Consider the following 19,524-nt stretch of genomic DNA (forward strand, 5'->3'; position numbering starts at 1 on the left):
TTTAAGCATCTGAAGTACTGTTGACTGACAAAATATTGAAAAACACGTTTTATGTCTTTTTTATTTAAAAGAAGAAGCTGAGTTCTTGTTAATCCCGGAAGTCACTTGGCTGTTGGGGCAGACTGAAAAGCAGGGTTGATTCACACCCAGTTATTTTGGTTAAAGCCCTGCTATCTCCAAAATTGCAGTTCTGGCATCCCCAGGAGAGCCCAGACAGAGGCCACAGCACAATGCCATGACCCATGGAAAAGCAGCATTCCAGGGGAGCTGCTCTTACATCCCATGTGGGGTCTCAGGACCACAGTCCCCCCACCCCCAGTGCAGGAGATGCCACACTGCTGCCAGCAGAGACCCTCTGCAAGGGAAAATACAGGAGTTCACTGTTGGAACTCAAAGCAATAAAGACCATCCTATCATAAAGTCCCAAGGGAATGAAAGCAGCCATCCCTCAAAAGCAAGGGAGGCAGAAATAAAGGGTTGGTCTCTATCCACTTCCTTCCAGCAGGATATCCTGTCCTTCTAGTACTTAAAGAGGTTACAGAGAGCTGGAAAGGGACTGTTTACGTGGGCATGAAGTGACAGGAAAACAGGGGAAGGCTTCAAAGTGAAGGAGGCAGGGTTAGATGGGATATTGGGAAGAAATTCTTCCCTGTGAGGAAGGTGAGGCCCTGGCACAGGGTGCCCAGAGAAGCTGTGGCTGCCCCATCCTTGAAAATGTCCAAGGCCAGGCTGGACAGAGCTTGGAGCAGCCTGGGATAGTGGAAAGTGTCCCTGTCCATGGCAGGGGGTTGGAATGAGATGATCTTTAAGGTCACTTCCAACCCAAATCATCCTGGGATTCTGTGATTCTGCAGTGCCCTTGGGCATGAGCACAGCCAGGGCTCAGAGCACATCCAAAACAATGAAGGACCAGGCTCCTGGGAGAGCACCAACCAACAGCTTGTCCTGCTGGAAACCCACCACAAAAACACACAGACACAGCACAGCTAATGAAAAATGGCTTTAGGAAACCTCTTGGCTCAGCAACAGAGGAAACAATAAAATGCTAAATACATTTTTACATCTAGAATGGATGCTGCATTCATAAAAATAATTATATATTCACAGTACAACCTCATAGTTTTCTTGTAAAAGAAAACTCTCTTTTTTTGAAACCTGATATTTTATTTAGTGGTGAGTTTCTCCCCTACCCCAAAAAAAGTTCATTTGCCAACACAAATCGAACACCACTATGTTCCTGCTGAGGGGATCATACTGGATTTCCTCTCTGCTGCCATTTCTGCCACCTTTTAAAACCACTCTCACACAGCCAAGGACTAATTCAGATTTTAAGTCCCTACTCCAACATTTCAGCAGGACCAGGAGCTACCCAGCTTTGCGCCTCAGCTCTGCTTTCCTCCTCCTCAGCCCCTGCAGCTCCTCCCTGAGGTGCTGCACAGCCTGCAGGATGTCCTGGCGCTGGGGATCATCCTCTGCCTTCTGGGTGTAGAGCAGGAAATGTTTCACAGTTTGGGAGAGCAGCATTTCAGGGTCCACGTCCCCCCGGCCGAGGCGCAGCATCCTCTCGCAGGCGATGGCGAAGTTTTTGTGCCAGTTCACTGGATGATGGGGATGGGAGCTGACAATTTCTTTGTATGACTGTTAAAGGAACAAAAAAAAAAAAAAAAAAAACAAAGAAAGAAAAGAAAAAAAAAAGAGAAGGTAGGGGCAGCAAATTAATTGAACGAAGTGGGAGCAACAGCTTTTAACAATGCTTCAAAACTGCCTGGAAAGAAACAGATGCTATTTAGATGTCCAAGTCCAGAGCTGGAGTATTTCTGTAATTTGCTCTGTGTTTGCCATTCAGCAGCATGAATCAGAAATCCAAGGGGGGCTGAAACGTTTCCCTTCCAACAGCAGCTGTTTGTTTAGAAACATTACAGATGATGGTGATAACCCCACAGCACATTATGTGCTTCCCCCAGAGAGGTGTTACACCAAGCTGGGGGAAAAAAGAGATTTAACTGCCGTGCCTGCAAGACATTTACTCAATATTTCAGGAGATCAGGACGTCTTCCACAGGACTTAAGCAGTCTGTTGACTTGAGTGGGAATATTCATAAGCTCAACAGCAGGCATGTGCCTGGGAACTTTGCAGAACAGCAAAAATCACAACAAAACAGGCAAGAATTAAGGAAACCATTTGTCGATTCTGTGCTGGAGTATGAAATACTGCTCCTCTCTGCTGACACACACTGACCACTTCGTGCATCTGTTGGCATCTCAGGCAGTCCAGTATTTCCAGAGATACCTACACCAGCTTATGGGTGTTATTCTTTGGTGTGAAATGCAGCAGAATTAATTTGCAGTGAGAAGACTGTCGGATTTTACACTCGCTGGCTCAGACCACACCACTGTGTAATGACAGAGGGGACAAGTGCATAGAGGGGACTTCAGGACAAGCAATCTCTTGGCATGGCTTTGGAGCCCAGCACAGACAACATAATTATAGCAAAAGCAGGGTGTTGACTGGTTTGCTGTTGGCATCCTCCTTGACCGAGGGGGCAAGCAGGAATGGATAAAATCCCTGAACAAATCTCTGTGAATCGGCTGTGCTCCCAGTTTGGATAAACATGGGGAATGCAGATGACAGGAAACACTGTATTCCATGGACTCCAGAAATTTAAAAGAAAAAGGGGGGGAAAAAAATATGATGGAGGCTAAAAAATTAGGATGCAGGGAGCACTCCTAACCCAAATCCAGGACTTACAGTGTATGCAAATGTGTAAAGTTGTGCTTTCATTTCTGCAGTCACACTAGCTGTTTCTGCGAGGTCAAAGATGAAGAAAGCTGTTTTCATCCTAGGAAAAGGAGAAAAACTTCCATGTGGTAACTTCATGCAACCAGCTCCCATCACAGGGTTATACACAGCTCCAACACATTCACATGTGGGACAGCAAAGCCATCGGTGATGTAAATTTCTCTCCATAATCTATTTCCTCACCCTACACCCCAACTACCTTTGAGGGACTTTGAGCAGAACCTTTTGGTGAACAAAACAGCCACTTTTCTGAAGGTTTTGCTGGCAGCCTTGCATGCTTCATCTCATCCTGCCAGCCTTTTCCTTCTAAAGCCTGGCACGTGCAAACCCAATAAGGCCACGGCCCATCAAGCTGCCTGCTTTGGTGTGTGTTTCCACACCAGTGAGCTGGCAGTGCCCACTGGCTGTTGGAAGAGAGCAAAGGAAAATTACCTGGCTTGCCACATCTCCTCGTTGGCAACAGCTTCCCAGGAAGAGGGGCTGAAACTAAATGGGAATGGAAATAAAATTCAGCCATCAGATCCACATCGCTGGGTTTCACCCAGCACAACCCTTCCAGCCCACCTACAGACCTCCCAGGCAGAAGAAAACCTGTGGCTCTGACAGCAGGGAATTCAGCTGATTCTTTGTCATTCCAAAAACTTTGTGCCTCTCTCTCCACAGAAGGAGCCTCTGGTATATCAGGTGTTTCACAGCATCCCAGATCTCAGAGCCAGAGATGTTTTTTACCACCACAGGTCAGCCTATGACATTTAAACCTCTGGATGTCTCAATAATTTTAGATCCTGGTTAAGTTTTAAGGTCAGAATTGGACCTCGTACTTGACTAGAGATGTCCTTGCTGGTTTTGACACTATTAAAAAATAACAGATCATGGAATGGTTTGGATTGGAAGGGACCTTAATGATCATCTCATTCCAACTCCCTGCCATGAGCAGGGACACCTTCCACTATCCCAGGTTGCTCCAAGCCCCACCCAATCTGGCCCAGAACACTGCCAGAGATGGGGCAGCCACAGCTCTCTGGGCTGTGCCAGCATCTCACCACCCTGACAGGGAAGAATTTCTCCCTGCTATCTCTCCAGAACATTAAACATTGAGATTATGGCCCTTGTTTGATTCCTCCAACACTGCAGTGGGTGTTGCAAAGCTGCTGGCAGAAAATGATGAGCAGGAAGAAGCAGAGGCTCCTCTGCCTTGTACCTGCCATAGTCTTCAGTCCAGTTATAGAGATTCCTTGTGAGACGAATCCACTCTGCTGGGTCAAACACAGCTCCAGAAGGAACCAGCTTTTCACATGTCCCCCAGGGCCACAGCGAGTGGCTCCTTCTCCAGGTCGAGTCCCCTTCATGAAGACCTATGCAGACAAACACTTCCTTACTGCCAAAAAAACCAACAGAGAGAGCAATGGTGAAGCCACCTCAGAGACCATGGGCCACCCTGTGTGCCTGAGCAAACCAAACCACACCACACTGTGCAGCAAACACACTCACCCAGCACATCTCCCATCAGCACGGGCACGTTTCGGGGCAGGCTGGAAAACAAATTAATTCCCCATCTGGCATTGCCCATCCTGAGCAGCCAGCACAGCTGGCACATCCTGTCCCCTCTCCTGGACCTCCCAAACAAGCCAGAAGCTGTAGCAGAATCCCATTTCTGCCCACTGGCACCTGGCTGTGCTCCTGTGCCTCCCCACCCTCGCAGGGCTCACCCCAGCTAGTCTAAATGCAGATGCTATTCTTATTTGTGTGAGTATCTAATCCTTTCTCCACTCTTACTAAGCTATTTTTATATGATGATTATTCCTGGAATACATTCATTCTATGCTAATCAGTTGGCCACAATGTTCACAAAGGAGAAGCAGCAGCAATTTGCTCTCCAACCATCGTCGTTCTGAGTACACAGCAACGTTCCTATTCTCTGTGATGAATTGTATTGACAACAACAACAAAAAAATCATCAGTAAACACTCTGCAGATCACCTTTTTTTCCCCTCCTTCCTAAAAACCAAACCAACCTCAAAACAACAGGCAATATTATATCCGGATGGAGTTACTTCTGCAGAGATATTTTGCTTTAATTGCAAAAATAATCTCGCCACTGGGGAGGAAGTCAGTGGAGAAAATTGGTCTTTTGGATGCAGTACCAAGCTGTTCCATAAACAATTTCAAGAGGGAAAAAAAAAAAAAAGGTCAGAGATTTTAGGAAAGCTGTTACATATGAAAGAAATGCTTACTGTTTATTTACTTTGAGGAAACGATGGAGATTAAAGGCGAGTGTCCCGTCGGGTAATGCTCCTTCCACAGGATTCCACCGGTTCCCGGGAAAATGAACGCCAGGTAAATGCTTTGCCAGCTTGGGTAAATACCATCCATAAGTCATCATCTGCAATAAAAGTTGTTATCAACACCTGAACAGCAATCAGAAGATTTACAGCCAGAAGAAATGGTTTCTGCAAGAGTAATGGCCATTCGCTCAGGGATGTCACCAACCACATCAGCAGTGACACGAGACCAGACTGGGTCACCATGGCCAGGCTGGGTCACCAAGGTCAGATCACAGCACCAGGCTGGGTCACCATGGCCAGACTGGGTCACCATGGCCAGGCTGGGTCACCATGGCCAGACTGAGTCACCATGGTCACACCACCCACCGCAGCAGGCTGGGTCTCCATGGATAAATCACAGCACCAGATTTGGTCACCATGGTCAGACTGGGTCACCATGGTCAGACTGGGTGACCACGGTCACACCACAGCACCAGGTTGAGTCACCAGGGCCAGCTGGGTCACCACGGTCAGACTGGGTGACCACGGTCACACCACAGCACCAGGTTGGGTCACCATGGCCAGCTGGGTCACTATGGTCAGATCACAGCACCAGACTGGGTCACCATTGTCAAACTGGGTCACCATGGTCAGACTGGGTGACCATGGTCACACCACAGCACCAGGCTAGGTCACCGTGGTTAAATCACAGCACCAGACTTGGTCACCATGGTCAGACTGGGTCTCCATGGCCAGACTGGGTCACCAAGGTCACACCACAGCACCAGACTGGGTCACCAAGGTCAGACTGGGTCACCATGGCCAGACTGGGTCACCAAGGTCACACCACACCACCAGACTGGGCCACTAAGGTCAGACTGGGCCACCAAGGTCAGACTGGGCCACCATGGCAAGATCACAGCACCAGACTGGCTCACCAGTGCCTTCTGATCAGAGGCATATGGTCCTCACTCCTCCACAAAATAGCCACTGCTGGTAAGACACACCACAGGGATTTGGTCTGGTTAAACACCAGGAATTGGGTTTGGGGTTTGCCAACCACTTGCAAAGCCAGGTGTGAGGATGATATGGCAGTGGAATTGTGGGTGACCCATCCTGTAATTTTTTTTTCTCCACATTTTTCAGTGAAAAAGGAATGTGCACACCACACTCCATCCCAGAGTTACCCACAACTTTCTTTAAAAAATCAGTTTTATTTATTACCACATCATGAGTTTTAAGAGACTCTTTCAAGGAGACAAAAGAGCAACTGGACTTTTACAGCTGATGTTTAAATCTGCCTTTCTAAACAGCACTTTCTGAACATACCTCCTGGTCCACTAAGGTGATATCTGGCCTCACCCCCTCACAATAATGAAGGTAACGAAGAGCATTCCCAGGCAAGTCTCCTCTGAGCAGGATCACTGCCCCCACTGGCATGGAGGCCAGCACGTTCCTTGCAAACTTATCAACAACATAGTTGTTGCTCTGATCACAAGTGCTGAAGAGAACAGATGGAAAACAGAATCTTTAAACCAGGTATTTGCATGGCTTGGCAGAAATTCAGAACAATTTTATGCAATGGGCACCCACAGGGGAAATCCACCTTGGTCAGGCTGCAAACATCACAGAGTCACAGAATGGTTTATGGTGGAGGGGACTTTAAAGAACATCTCACTCTACCCCCCTGCCATGGGCAGGGACACCTTCCACTGTCCCAGGTTGCTCCAACCCCATCCAACCTGGCCTTGAACTTCCAGGGATGGACAGTATCAACAAATTAATCACTACACCAACTTAATATCTCCATTTCCAGGGAAAATGAGATGCAGAAACAAAGCATTTAAAGCACAGGCCCTCTACAGAAAGCACCACCCACTACAGTTTTGTCAAAATACACACCTTCACCATAATTCTGATTTCTTCTTGGGCCAAATCTAAAAACTTATTAGTTGGTGCTGGAAGTGCCAGTCCAACATTGGTTCTGCAGAGCATTTGAAATCCTCCTCATCCTTTAATGTTTCCATTAAGAGTGAAAACCCAAGTTTTAGTAGTATCAGGCAGAAGTTGGTTTACATGATCTCAGATTGGATCCTTTTCATTAAAGTTGTGTGCACACACTCCAGAAATGGATTCAGATGACACTTGAGGACAGGAGCTATGATTGGCTCACCTATGGACAAGCCTTTGGAAAAGGTGTGCCAAAGAAAGGATTCCTGAGGATGAAGTCTACACGTCCTTGGTCAGCCTGTACCTGAGCATCCTTACCAGGACACTGATTCCTACCCAAGTGACTGCATGGGTTATGGCATAGGGAAGCCCCAAACTACAGATTTAAATTGTCAAAAATGGGGAAAAATAAGAAAAAACTTCAGGACACAAGGTAGTGTAAAGGAAAGCAAGAGAAGTTCGGGCCACATGAATTCTGCAAACCTCCTTAGGAGAAAAATCACAGATTTACAAGGGTTTTTCAGACATTTATGTATCTACAGACGTTTTTTCCCTCAACCTCTGTGACATTCCCATTTACAGCCTGGAGTTGGTGACTCTGAGGGAGGTCCAACCAGGGGGTTCTGCAGGCTGTGACCATGCAAGCTTAGGTGGGGTGTGAAAAGAGCCTTTCTCACTCCCAGCCAAGGACAGAAACCCCAGCAGCACCCCAGGTCACCCTGTGAGGTGGCACCGAGGGAATTTCTCACCTGTAATTTGCCCAAAGCTGAGAAGCCACGAGGGCAAGAGCAGGAAGCCACTCCAGGCATGGCAGCAGCCAGGTGCCCTGCAGCACAGTGCCCCTCCCAAGTCTGGCCAGCGTGGCCAGCCCCAGCCCTGCCAGCACAGCCACCACAGCACTGCTCTGCAGCCAGAACCGCTCCACCTAGGAGAGAGAATCCCAGATTTGGGGTTGGGCTGGAATGGACCATAAAGATTCTCCCCCATCCCACACCTCCCACCAGACCAGGTTGCTCCAAGCCCCATCCAACCTGGCCTTGGAGCTGTATTTTGGCACCTTCTGCAGTTTCAAGACAACTGCCTGCTGCTGGTCAGGTGGTGTTAAGGTTTTGAATGTTTCTCTCAAAAATTTAACAAGCCAGAGCAACTTTGGGAGTGCAACTTACCACACCTAGAAACAGAGGCTTTGTAATATCCAAATTTGCTCTCCAAGCAAAGAAAAGGGAATAAAGGCAGAGCATTCCAGTGAAGAGCCAGATCACAGCTGATTTCTGCTGCTTTTTCCTATTAAAAAAAAAAGTATCACTCCCAAGGCATGATGAAAAACCAAGCAAGAATTGTATGTGGTTGAACTTGCATACCTAAATGCATTTAACACAAGGAGCTGATGAGTCTTTACCTTTGCCATCTATGAAACTTCTGTTTTCAAAGAACAAAGCCATCAACATTTCAGGAGTTTTAAGCTTGCCACCTACCAAGCCACAGGGTTAACCAAGAGTAAGGGACATTTTGCTCTTAATAATTGACGACCACAGCCAATTGCTGCAATTTCTGCATCAGCAAGCAGAAGGCAAAACAAGCTGCCCATGCAGGCAGTAAGAAAAATGTGCAAAAAAATGCACATTGAAGCAAATATTGTTCAACTTACAGTGGCAGTGCTGTGCTCACACAGGCCACCAATGCCAGGGCAAGGACAGGAAGGGAGAGCTCTGACTTCATCTGTGCCAGCTGGAAACTGTGGAGAAATTAAAGTATGGATATGTCAAATCATCCCTGCACTCAATTAAAGTGTCAGGAGAAGCAGGGAATAAACACAACAGAACATATTCCCACTCTGCTGGGATTAAGTCTACCAGAAAAGGGACAAGGTGGGTTATATGTAGAATTTTGAAGGGAAAATCACTGGGATGGGGGATTCAGTGTTTTTCCTTCAGTGGGGAAGCCAGAGGGCAGGAATGCTGTCCCTGTGCTGGACACACATGGCCCCAGCTCTGGAGATGATGAGGAAAGGAAGGACAGGAGCCACTCTGGCCCAAAGGACAGCAGCAGCAGCAGCAGCAGGTGAAAGGCACAGCCAAGGGGTTACTCACAGTAGCATCTCTCCCATACTGGATCCTGTCTCAGCCTTGGCCTGAAATAAAAACAAAGGAAACCCATGAGGAACCCACACACTGATTGGGGGAAGGAAATTCTTCCCATTTTCTGTTTGCAAGAAAGGCAGCAACCTCTGCTCAAACCTTCACTGCAAGGTGATCTCCCACATTCCTGTTTTATGTGATGCCACTGAAGGATTCAGCCCTTGGATAAGCATTTCCTCAAGGTGCTGGCAACTCATTATCCTGTGATTAGAGCATGCCATATGGTTTAACCATGACCTCTGCTGTATCATGGAATCATTTGGGTTGGAAAAGCCCTCTGAGGTCATTGAGTCCAACAGCACTGCCCAGCCCACCACTAACCCTTGTGCCCAAGTGCCACATCTTTTAAATCCTTCCAGGGATGGGGGATTCCACCACTGCCTATTCAGCCTATTCCAATTCCTGACCATTCTTTCTGTGATTTTTTTTTCCTAATATCCAACCTAAACCTCTCCTGCCACAACTTGAGGCCATGTTCTATATCTTCATGGTGCAAATATTTTCTGTGACATCTCCCCACAGCCTGAGACAAGCTCAATCCCTCCTTGCTTACCAGACTTGCTCCTGTCTCCTCTGCACTGACAAATGCAGAGCTGTACAAAATCTTTATGAGATAATGAGAATTTTTATTGCAGAGACCTGCAATCCATGGCACATGTCTTGGAAAAAGACATGCTGTGTGGAGGGGAGGAATTACCTTCATTGCTGCTTGTTGGAAAAGTGGTGGCTACCAGATTCAAGATAAAGTGAACAGATTCAGGAGGTCTGGAAGGAATATTTAATCTCAGTAAAAATAGAATAGCTAATTGCATCCAGGATTTTATTAAAAATAAGTGTTAAAGGATGGAGAGCCAGCTCACAGCTCCTGCAGCCCCACCCTGCAGGCAGCTGATGGCCCTGGACACATCCATCACAGAGATGACATTTCTGACCCATGGCTTACAGGTGGAACCCTCTCCAAAATATTTTCTGGGCTTTTTTTTTATGACCCTGCCTGCCCTTAAAACAGAGCTATGGGATATAAAAGCTGTCTGTCCACCCAGCAGTGCTCTGGCATTATCCCAACTGGCACCAGGACCAAACATTTGGATTTTGCTGTATTTATTGCTCCTGCTTCAGACAAGTTCATCCTAAATGTGATTTGTGGTGTAGGATTACACATAGTCCATCCCTAAGCCTCCTGAACATCAACTTGAATTCATCACATTTGATGGAGAGAGGAGCTAAGGGATTTGCATGCCTTGGTATTGCTCTGCCCAGTGGAGGCTGATTCTCAGGAGACAGCTGGGAACAAGACAACAGGAGAAGTCTCACAGGTCCTTCAGAGGCTGGACCTGATCTCTGCAGGAGTTTTTGGACAGATTTAGTGGCAGCAGCAGGAATTATCATGTCTTTTGACACACATCCTACAGCCTCACAGCCCTCTGAGAAGGGTGGAATGGCACAGTGGCACTGATGCTGTGTCACGCTGGCTGCATGTGAAGGCTGATTTCTGAGGATGTGGGGCTCCAGGACTCCAGGGAGGGACAGAACATGTAGACCACACCATTTTATTGTTTGGTGTGATTCCCCAGCCCTCTGCCCTGAAAACTTGGAAGCAGGACAGACTCTGGGGTGATGGGCTGGTGATTTCCTTGGGAGGCAAGAGCCCAGCATCCAAGTCAGGGCTGGAGGAGGAAGATGCAAACCCTCCACTCTGAAAGCAACCACAGATTCTTCCCTCTCTTGGCAAGAGCAGAGACCTCTACAACTCAGATCAGAGGTTCGTGAGAGCCCTCAAACCAACCATTCACTTAAATTCAATATTAGTAATTTAAGAGGAATAATACAGAACCCTCAAATGAACCACTCAAATACAACATCAGTAAATTAAAGAGGAATAGCTTTTAAATGAAAACTGCTTGTGACCTCTTTAAATGTCTGAGTTAAAAATAGAAAAATAAAACAATATTCATCTTAGAAACAGCACAAAATTTATGTCACTGACTCCCTCTGGCACAGCTTGTTCTTTGGGCTCCTACACAGATAAGACAGCCAGAGAGTTCCCAGGAAATAATTTGGCTCATCCCATAAGGCAATGAGAATTCTCTCTTTGCTTTCCCAGCCATGTGACCCATTTCCAGAAAACCTGACAGGTCAGGAGGTCGAAATCCAAAATGAATACTGAAAAAATGAAACATTTTCAATTTCCTTCCCCACGAGCCCTTAATCGTCACAACAGAACATCTCTGCTGTTGCATAAGTGAAAAGGAAGCAATTTAGGCAGTGACCCTTGTTTACCAGATTGAATGTCCCATATTCTTCCCTCAGAAAGTGGGTCAAAAATCCTTGAAAAGTCGTCTGGTCTCCCCATGTCCAGCGGGCTCGATTGAGGTAGGACGAAGCCGGCAGATAGAGATAAGGCAGCAAACCAGCCAAGAAGCATAAACCCAACTTCAGCAAATGGCCTAAGGACAATTCCTGCACCAAAATATGTCATATTGCATAACAATGTTTATTTTAGTTTAATCACGCTGGAACTTCAAGAACAGATAAAGAAAAAACATCAAATATATTTACACAGAGCTGATCTCTCAATTTATAGTAAGTCCCTACAAAATGCTATGTTAAACCTTATGATTTTGTGGATTACTAGGAAACTGCATCAAACTGATCTCCTTTGCATGGCAGGGTGAAATTTAAGTGAAGCAAATAATATTAGCTAGGACTCATGAGTATCATACTCATTGCATCTTTCACATTTAAATCATGGCATGACATGCATAGATGGCTGAAGCACTGCAAGGCTGAGATAACCCACTTTGCAGCGATTAAGAGTTGGCTGGTTTTCCATCTGGCAAAAAAAAAAAAAAAACCTACATAAATGCTGCTCTAGTACAAGTGCACACATCATCACCATCATCAGGAGTCAGTTTTGCCATTTCCTTGATCGTGATTAGGCTGGCTAAATTGGATAGGCCAACTTTTGGGGTGGGATTTTCGACACTGCCTAAGGGGTCAGGGAGACAAGACTTTCAAAGGGACTTGTGTGCCTAACTCCTTTAAGTGCTTTGGAAAATCCCACCCTGGAATATTGCACGCTTGCTTTGTCGTTAGCCACTGCCCTGTCAATCAAAGCACTTCCTCAGCATTTGGGGTTACTGGGAGTGATGATCTATGGAGCAGGAAAGGAGCTTGATAATGATGGTGGTCAGAGCTCCTCCAGAAGGAAGGTGGCTCATTTGTACTTTAAAAAGGCAATTTTCCATCAGTTTCCATCTTATTCAGTGGTTTCCTCCAGCAGGCACTACTGGGCTGTCCAAAGTATTTCCCAGGATTATCATATTGGCACAGCATTGCCTTTGCTGGAAATCAGAGGTCTCTCTGGACCTCCCTGCTCAAAAAAAACCCAAAACAAACTACAAATATATTGCAGAAGTGATTCTTGATTGTGTTAATGGAAATATATGGCCAGAAAAGGGAGTTTCTGGGGATGCTGAAGAGATTTTGGATCAAGCTTGTCTGAGTTGCATCACATTTCTTGCAGCTCAGGTGCTTCACCCAGGCTTAGTTATGCCCTGTGCCACTACTGAGAACCACACAGGGTGGATGTGGCTTCTGCTGGTTTCCACCAGAGAGCCAACACACAGAAACTCATCTCCAGGGGGGCTGCTGGCATGGGGAAGTCTGAGCTTTCAGTTCCAAGTATTATTTCAGCTCACAGGGTATTTGTAAGCAGCTGGGGCAGAGCACTCCTGTGCCAGGGGACACAAGGGGGTCACAGATCACTGGCATGAGCAAAGACTGAACTGTGACCACAGAACCCCAGAATGGTTTGGGCTGGAAGGGAACATAGATATCATCTTGTTTTAACCCCCTGCTAAGGGCAGGGACACCTTCCCCTATCCCAGGCTGCTCCAAGCCCTGTCCAACCTGGCCTTAGACACTTCCAGGGATCCAGGGGCAGCGACAGCTTCTCTGGGCACCCTGTGCCAGGGCCTGCCCACCCTCTCAGGGAAGAATTTCTTCCTAATATCTAAATCTAACCCTGCCCTCTATCTCTTGTCCTTTCACTCCATGCCCTTGTCAAAAGCCTTCTTGTAGACCCTCTTTAAATCAGACCCCCTTGAGATCAGTGGCTGTGGTGTCAGACTGTGACTTCAGTGGGTCATGAATAATCACATACATCAGCTTAGAAATGACACAAGTTCTGGGGGAGAAGAATCAATCCCAGCCTCAGAAAAAACAGAGGTGTGAGTGTGGAAATGTCTGTTAATACATACCCTCTTTCTGAAAAGCTGTGAGAGAACCCAGGGCACAACACAAGCAACATAAAGCACTATGGTGTGCTGATTGCACAGACTGAGCCCACAGCAAAAGGCACCCAATTTAGAGATCTGAAAGGGAAAAAAAAATCACAATTACTCTTTACAAGTTTGCAAAAACATCTAGAGATCAAAAAGATTCAGCACAGCATCCTTAGAGGAGAAAGGCAAATACACCAGTGAGCACTGGTCAGTTGTAACACAGAACTCAGGGGATTTTTTATTTGTTACAGGGAGATCCCAACTGTTTAACAGAAAACATTCTTCAAGAAGTGTCCAGCTGAACAGCCATGCCTCCATGCATACAGAGATCCTCTGTAGCATCATCACATCCTAATGATGGGAGGAGTCCAATTCCTGAACCCAGCTGCACAGGGGAGGCTGCCCAGCAGTTCACTCTGAGTGATTTTTCAGAAATGTCCTAAAATAAATCCATTATCTACAGAAATCTAATTTTTTGTAGCAGGAATTAATTTTTTTCTCTTTTTTTAGGCACAGAGGGCTAAAGTCAGGGCTGCACAGACTTCCTATGACAAGGAAATTAAAGGTAACACCCTCATTATTCTAAAACCTCAAGCCTGTTCCAGTGCCCAACCACCCTCTGGGGAAAGAACCTTTTCCTGATATCCACCCTAAACCTCCCTTGCTTGTTTCAGCCCCTGAGGGTGGTGTGTGAGATGCAAACATTTGCCTTAGTGTAGTGATGGGATCACCTTGTAATTTTTAATTAACTGCTCAGCATTCCATGCTGGACACTGCCCTGCCAAGGAAGCACCTTGCCATAAGTTCAGAAAAACCTTTGTGGGTCTCAGAGCTGCCTGGCAGGGCTCAGAACCACCTCAGTCATTTTTTAAGTACATGGATGAGCTCCAATATGATGTCTGTATGGCCATCTGATTTCTGAAAAGCACTGCAAGCTTGCTGTTGGCAGCCTGGCTTCTTCCAGGCGTGGGATGCCAGACACTCTAAAAAAACATTGGAACAAGCTCCTTAACTGCTTCTGAAAATCTAATTTTGAAAATCCCATTGGAAAGCAGGCATGTGAAACATGGGAGAAGGTTGGAAAATGCCCAGCTCCATGTCTGTGGAGTTCAGGTTGTGGGGATCTTGGGATGCTGCTCATTAGAAAATAATAATAATAATTTTTTAAAAATCCAATAGTAAAACAAGGTCTCTGTAGCCATTGATAAAACATGTTATTTGAGAACTCATGAAGCTGAGTAAACTACCACTGCAGACTCCTGAAATTCTAGCCTAGCCTGACAAAAATCCCTTTATTCACACAATTTACAGGAGTCACAGCAGGCAAGTCTGTCAGAGGAAAAGAGATCAGATGTTCGGGCAAACAAAAGTAGAAAGAACAAGACTGCTGAGCAAAAATATCATTTGGCTGACTAGTCTGTTTATAAAGTAGAAAATACAGCATGAAATTTAAAGTCTCTGTGTTTAACAATGCCATTATTTTAGGGGCACATTTAATTTCAAAAGAAAAACTGATTGAAAATTTGCTCGTTCCCGTTTTTGAGTTGGAACCTGGTTTCTGATTAGATGAAGGTTTCTGTACAATACATCCATTTACCCCCAAGAAAATTACCAATTCTTAAAACAAAACCTTGAACACTCACAGCCTAGTTTGTGTCTTTGATGCAGGATGAACTAAAATGTTTAGATTTAAAATATTTTGGTTTTCCTGCTTCTATCCTGTGAGTATTAAATAAATCAATCCCAAACCCATCCAACAGGTCCCAACTCAATCCTTAAGCGAAGTGGGCAGGGTTTTTTCAATGTTTGTTACTTTTGAACATCCAGGTAGGTCAGGGATGGACCCCACCCAGCACAGGTGCTGAGACAAGACCCAAAACTTGACCTTTTTACTTAAACAAAACTAAACCAGCAGTAAACGAACAAGAAATTAAACAAACAGGTGCAAACCAATTACAAAAAAAATAAAGAACCGTTCACTTTGCTGGAGATGTTTTACCTTTGATCTCTCTTTTGCAGTGGATGCCTCCTCAAAATGAGCAGTGAGAGCCATCAGCAGCCCCACAAACAGATTGTTTAAGCTGAAAACCTCCGCCGTGATGGACCACTGCCATGTTAGACGAGAAAATGAAAACACCCCCGCAGCAAGGATTCCTCCAGCATATGAGCCAGAAAGCCTGCAAACACAGATAACATGAAATCTTCTTTTCCAACAAAAAAAAAATGAGCCTACTTTATTGTCCTTCTTTTTTTAATTCTTTTTTTTTTTTTTTAAAAAGCATACTGCAGCAGCAGCAACGAGTGCCACCCAGCACCCTGCCAAAACATTATATGGTTAAGATCTCCCTAATAATTTCTCTGCTAAGGATTGCCATTGGGAAGAGCAGAGCCTGTTTGCCAGCCACCCAACACCAAAGAATCTGCTTCTTCTCGCCATGAAAACTTCCAGGATTGAATTTGCTTCAGAAATCCTGATGAGGGAAGGCCCAGAGAGTGCAGGGAGCCAGGGAGTCATGGCTTTAATGGGATACTCTGGAGGAGATGCCAGCAAGGGTGCAGCCTTCAATTCATCCAGGAGCTGAATTAAGAGTGGATTAGAGCTATTCAGGATGGACAGCATTGGCAGGGCTTTCCTGGGAGGGTTTTGGTGTCCTGGGGATTGCAGCACCCACAGTCCCAGCAGGGAGAGTCCAGGAATGTGGGAAATGGGTGCCAGCTCCAGCAAGAGGGAGGGAGAGGGTGAAGCAGCCACTGCTGGGATGGCTGTGAGCCCAAAGCTGGCCATCTCTGGGACTCCCAGATGGGATTATGGCACGTTCCCCACAGAGCTGTCTGCCCAGCTCAGCTGGATGCTGCAGACAGCACAGGCAGCCCACGAGGTGGAATTCAGGAAACCCATTCCACCACAGTAGCTTTTCCCACCCAGCCTCACTGGGAGCAGCTCTGGCTTTGCCTGTCTGGAAGCTCTCTCCTTTAGGAAGTCACCCTGAAAAGAAGTGTAGGGCACCACGACATGCTCAACCAAGCTTTACCCAAAAATACAAACAGCTGTGGCTGTGGTCAAAGTTGCACTCCAGAAATTCACCATTCCACTGTAAGAGTCAGCTAGTCTCCACCAAAAATTGGGTATTATTTTTCTAATTCCACCCCAGATATGCACAGTTCCATTTAATCCTAACAATTCTAGCAGGTTTAAGCCAAAATAATTATAATCTACCCAACCTCTTCATCAAGCTATCCATGTGATTTCCACATGAGGAAGCTCCTGACTGAGCCCTCTCTACAAGGGTTTCTCTCCTTGGTTTGCCAGAGTACCTGAAGGTAACTGGAAAATAGGACTAATGATTTTTATCTCCTTTGTGAAGTACTTTGAGACCTGAACCTGCAGGATGTAGCCAAAGGGTGAGAAGTACAGAGTTAACACTGAGAAAAAAGGAAACAATTCTGAGGTGTTCCAGGCCAAGCTCAAGGTGACAGCGAGTTCCACATCAAGACTGTGGGAAGAAGTCCCAAAAAATCAACAGAATTGGGGAAAAAAAACTGAAGAAAAATACCAGGAAAGGGCAGCAGGACCATGTAATGAAAAACCAACAGATCCCCAATAGACAAATCCACTTCATGATGTTCCTGTCTTGACTGAACCATTTAACAGTTCAAACTTTTAGTTATAAAGAAACAACTCCATAAATCCCTTTGAAATTCTTGCAGGGAAATAACTTTTCCAAAAATCTTCAGAAAAGCAGCATTTTAGGCAAATGTCCCAAACATTCACCAATTCTCCTTGTCTTTCCCAGGAAAGACTCAAACATATCATGAGAGTTCAAATGAGATGAAAGAAATTCCATCCTCTTGACAAAAAGTCTCAAACCTGCGAGTTGAGTTTTATGAAGCAAGGCTTAAGCAAAAGCCATTCAACCCAAAGCTTAAAGAGTTATCCCAGCTAGGTGGGACAGAGGACACCTCTGCTCACCAAGCAAAGCAATTTCAGGAGCACAAACTAAGCACAGCCCAGAGACTTGTCTGTCCACAGAATCATAAACACAACCATAGAATGGCTTAGGGGGGAAGGGAACTTAAAGATCATCCTGTTCCAACCTAAGCCATGGGCAGGGACACCTTGGCTTAGTGTCCAGCCTGGCCTTGGACACTTCCAGGGATCCAGGGGCAGCCACAGCTTCTCTGGGCACCCTGTGCCAGGGCCTCACCACTCTCACAGGGAACAATTCCTTCCAATATCCCACCTAACCCTGCCCTCTGGCAGTGGGAAGCCATTCCCCCTTGTCCTGTCACTCCAGGCCATTGTCCAAGTCTCTCCTCATCTCTCTTGGAGCACTTTTGGAAGAGTATCTGAGGTCTCCTTGGAATCTTCTCCAGGCTGAACAACTTTCCCAGGAAACTGATGGGAAAGCCAGGCTGCTGAGCCCACTCTGTGGCAGCCCATTTCATGCATGGAGCACTAAGCTCCTCCAAGTACCACAGATGTCAAAAACCCAAATGGGAACGTGTTGCGTTCTTGAAAAACATCAAGAAAACAGTTTTGGCAAGTGCAAGCTGGAGAGCACACACCTGTCTGTCCACAGAATCATAAAAACAATCATAAAATGGCTCAGGTTGGAAGGGAACTTAAAGATCATCCTGTTCCAGCCTAAGCCACGGGCAGGGACACCTTCCTCTAGACCAGGGTGCTCCAAGCCCCATCCAACCTGGCCTTGGGCACTTCCAGGGATCCAGGGGCCCACTAAGCTCCTCTAAAGTACAACAGACGTCAAAAAAACCAAATGGGAACGTGTTGCATTCCTGAAGAACGTGAAGAAAACAGCTTTGGGAATGCAAGCTGGAGACCAAGAGTTTTTCTGCAGGTTCTGTCACCAGCAATGGAAGTGATGGATTTGTGAGTTTGCTGATTCAGAGGAAATGTCTCAGAAGTGGAAGCAGTCAGAGCAGGTATCTCCAGAGAATGAAGAGCACCTGGCAGAAGAAATGCAACAATCCACAGTGCAAAACAGCACTAGCAAGACAAGTAGTAATTAATCCAAGGTGATTGTCAGCATGATTTTGGGATAAATTAACTCAATCCTGCCCTGCAGGTGGGGTAACATGGTTATACAGCTCATTTTGATCAACATCAGGGTCTCCATGTTCCTCTGCCTCTGCAGCCTCTTGGAATTCTCCAACACAGAGTGACAATGTGCCCACATCTCTCCAGCCTCAGAACCAAGATGACCTCAAATGACACACTGTCCAAGGAGGTTACAAAAAACCTCAGGCATGGACAGCTCAGCCACCTATACCACTTTGGACCCAAGATGAACCTCAAGGTGGAAAAGACACTGATGGGTTCAGTGGTGCAAGGCAGAGTGAGATGAAAGAACTCTCCAGAAAAGGCACAAAACCGAGAGCAAAACAGAGATGGGAAAAACTGAAAAAGCAAAGGGATGGGACAGAGCTTTGAAACTGAGGTCAAGAAGCTTAAAGCCAAGAATTATTTTTTTAGCCCATCCCTGGAAGTGTTCCATGGCAGGTTGGATGGGGATTGGAGCAGGCTGGTCTAGTGAAAGGTGTCCTTATCCATAGCAGGGGGTTGGAATGGGATGAGCTTTAAGATCCTTTCCAACCCAAACCATCCTGGGATTCTGTGATTCTCTAAAAAGCATGAAAAACATTTCAAAGAAACACAGTGCAATCAACAACTGAAGACATGTTGGTGACAAGTTACACAAGGAAGCAGGACATTAGGGAGCCAGAAGATAATAGCTGCCTTAATTACAGGCACAGATAGAATTCTTGTGGTTAAGACAGAGTATCTTGTTGAAGAAGGTTAATTCAACAGCTAAAGGGAGACCTCCCATAAGTCCAGCAAGAGCTCACAACCCAGTGATCAATGTGGAGACAGAGGGAACAAAATGAAGAGCCCACTTCTTGTGGAAGTTAAGAAGTTTTTTCATGGCATGTAGTCACTTGTCTCACCAAAATCAGGTGTATTTGCATTGTCAGGCCTGGCACTGACAATGCAAATACTTCCTGCAGGGAAGCCCTGCTGCACAAGAAGGAACCACAGAACCTTTGCCTTCTGCACTGGCTGGAGGC

At 46.1% G+C, this 19,524-nt stretch overlaps 1 protein-coding gene across 6 annotated transcripts in view; it reads right to left on the reverse strand.

Annotated features, from left to right (window-relative positions):
• Positions 1-987: 987 nt before the first annotated feature.
• The window catches only part of TMEM260 (transmembrane protein 260), a 33,251-nt gene continuing 14,714 nt past the window's right edge, over positions 988-19,524 (reverse strand). For 2 of the 6 annotated variants that reach the window (XM_050975346.1, XM_050975350.1), the window contains 14 exons: positions 15,437-15,614; positions 13,414-13,527; positions 11,432-11,611; positions 9,104-9,144; positions 8,662-8,748; positions 8,180-8,297; positions 7,763-7,938; positions 6,393-6,564; positions 5,045-5,182; positions 4,291-4,331; positions 4,001-4,177; positions 3,232-3,285; positions 2,749-2,839; positions 988-1,638 (listed from right to left, as the gene is read on the reverse strand). In XM_050975346.1, coding sequence (XP_050831303.1) covers positions 1,366-1,638; positions 2,749-2,839; positions 3,232-3,285; positions 4,001-4,177; positions 4,291-4,331; positions 5,045-5,182; positions 6,393-6,564; positions 7,763-7,938; positions 8,180-8,297; positions 8,662-8,748; positions 9,104-9,144; positions 11,432-11,611; positions 13,414-13,527; positions 15,437-15,614 — 1,840 coding nt within the window. In that variant the 3' untranslated portion in view covers positions 988-1,365. Of the gene's footprint in view, positions 1,639-2,748; positions 2,840-3,231; positions 3,286-4,000; positions 4,178-4,290; positions 4,332-5,033; positions 5,183-6,392; positions 6,565-7,762; positions 7,939-8,179; positions 8,298-8,661; positions 8,749-9,103; positions 9,145-11,431; positions 11,612-13,413; positions 13,528-15,436; positions 15,615-19,524 lie in introns of all 6 variants that reach the window. The other 4 variants (XM_050975347.1, XM_050975349.1, XM_030240568.2 and 1 more) reach the window with 4 other exon arrangements.

This window comes from Serinus canaria, chromosome 5 (genome assembly GCF_022539315.1).
Source record: "Serinus canaria isolate serCan28SL12 chromosome 5, serCan2020, whole genome shotgun sequence".
Classification (NCBI taxonomy): Eukaryota; Metazoa; Chordata; class Aves; order Passeriformes; family Fringillidae; genus Serinus; species Serinus canaria.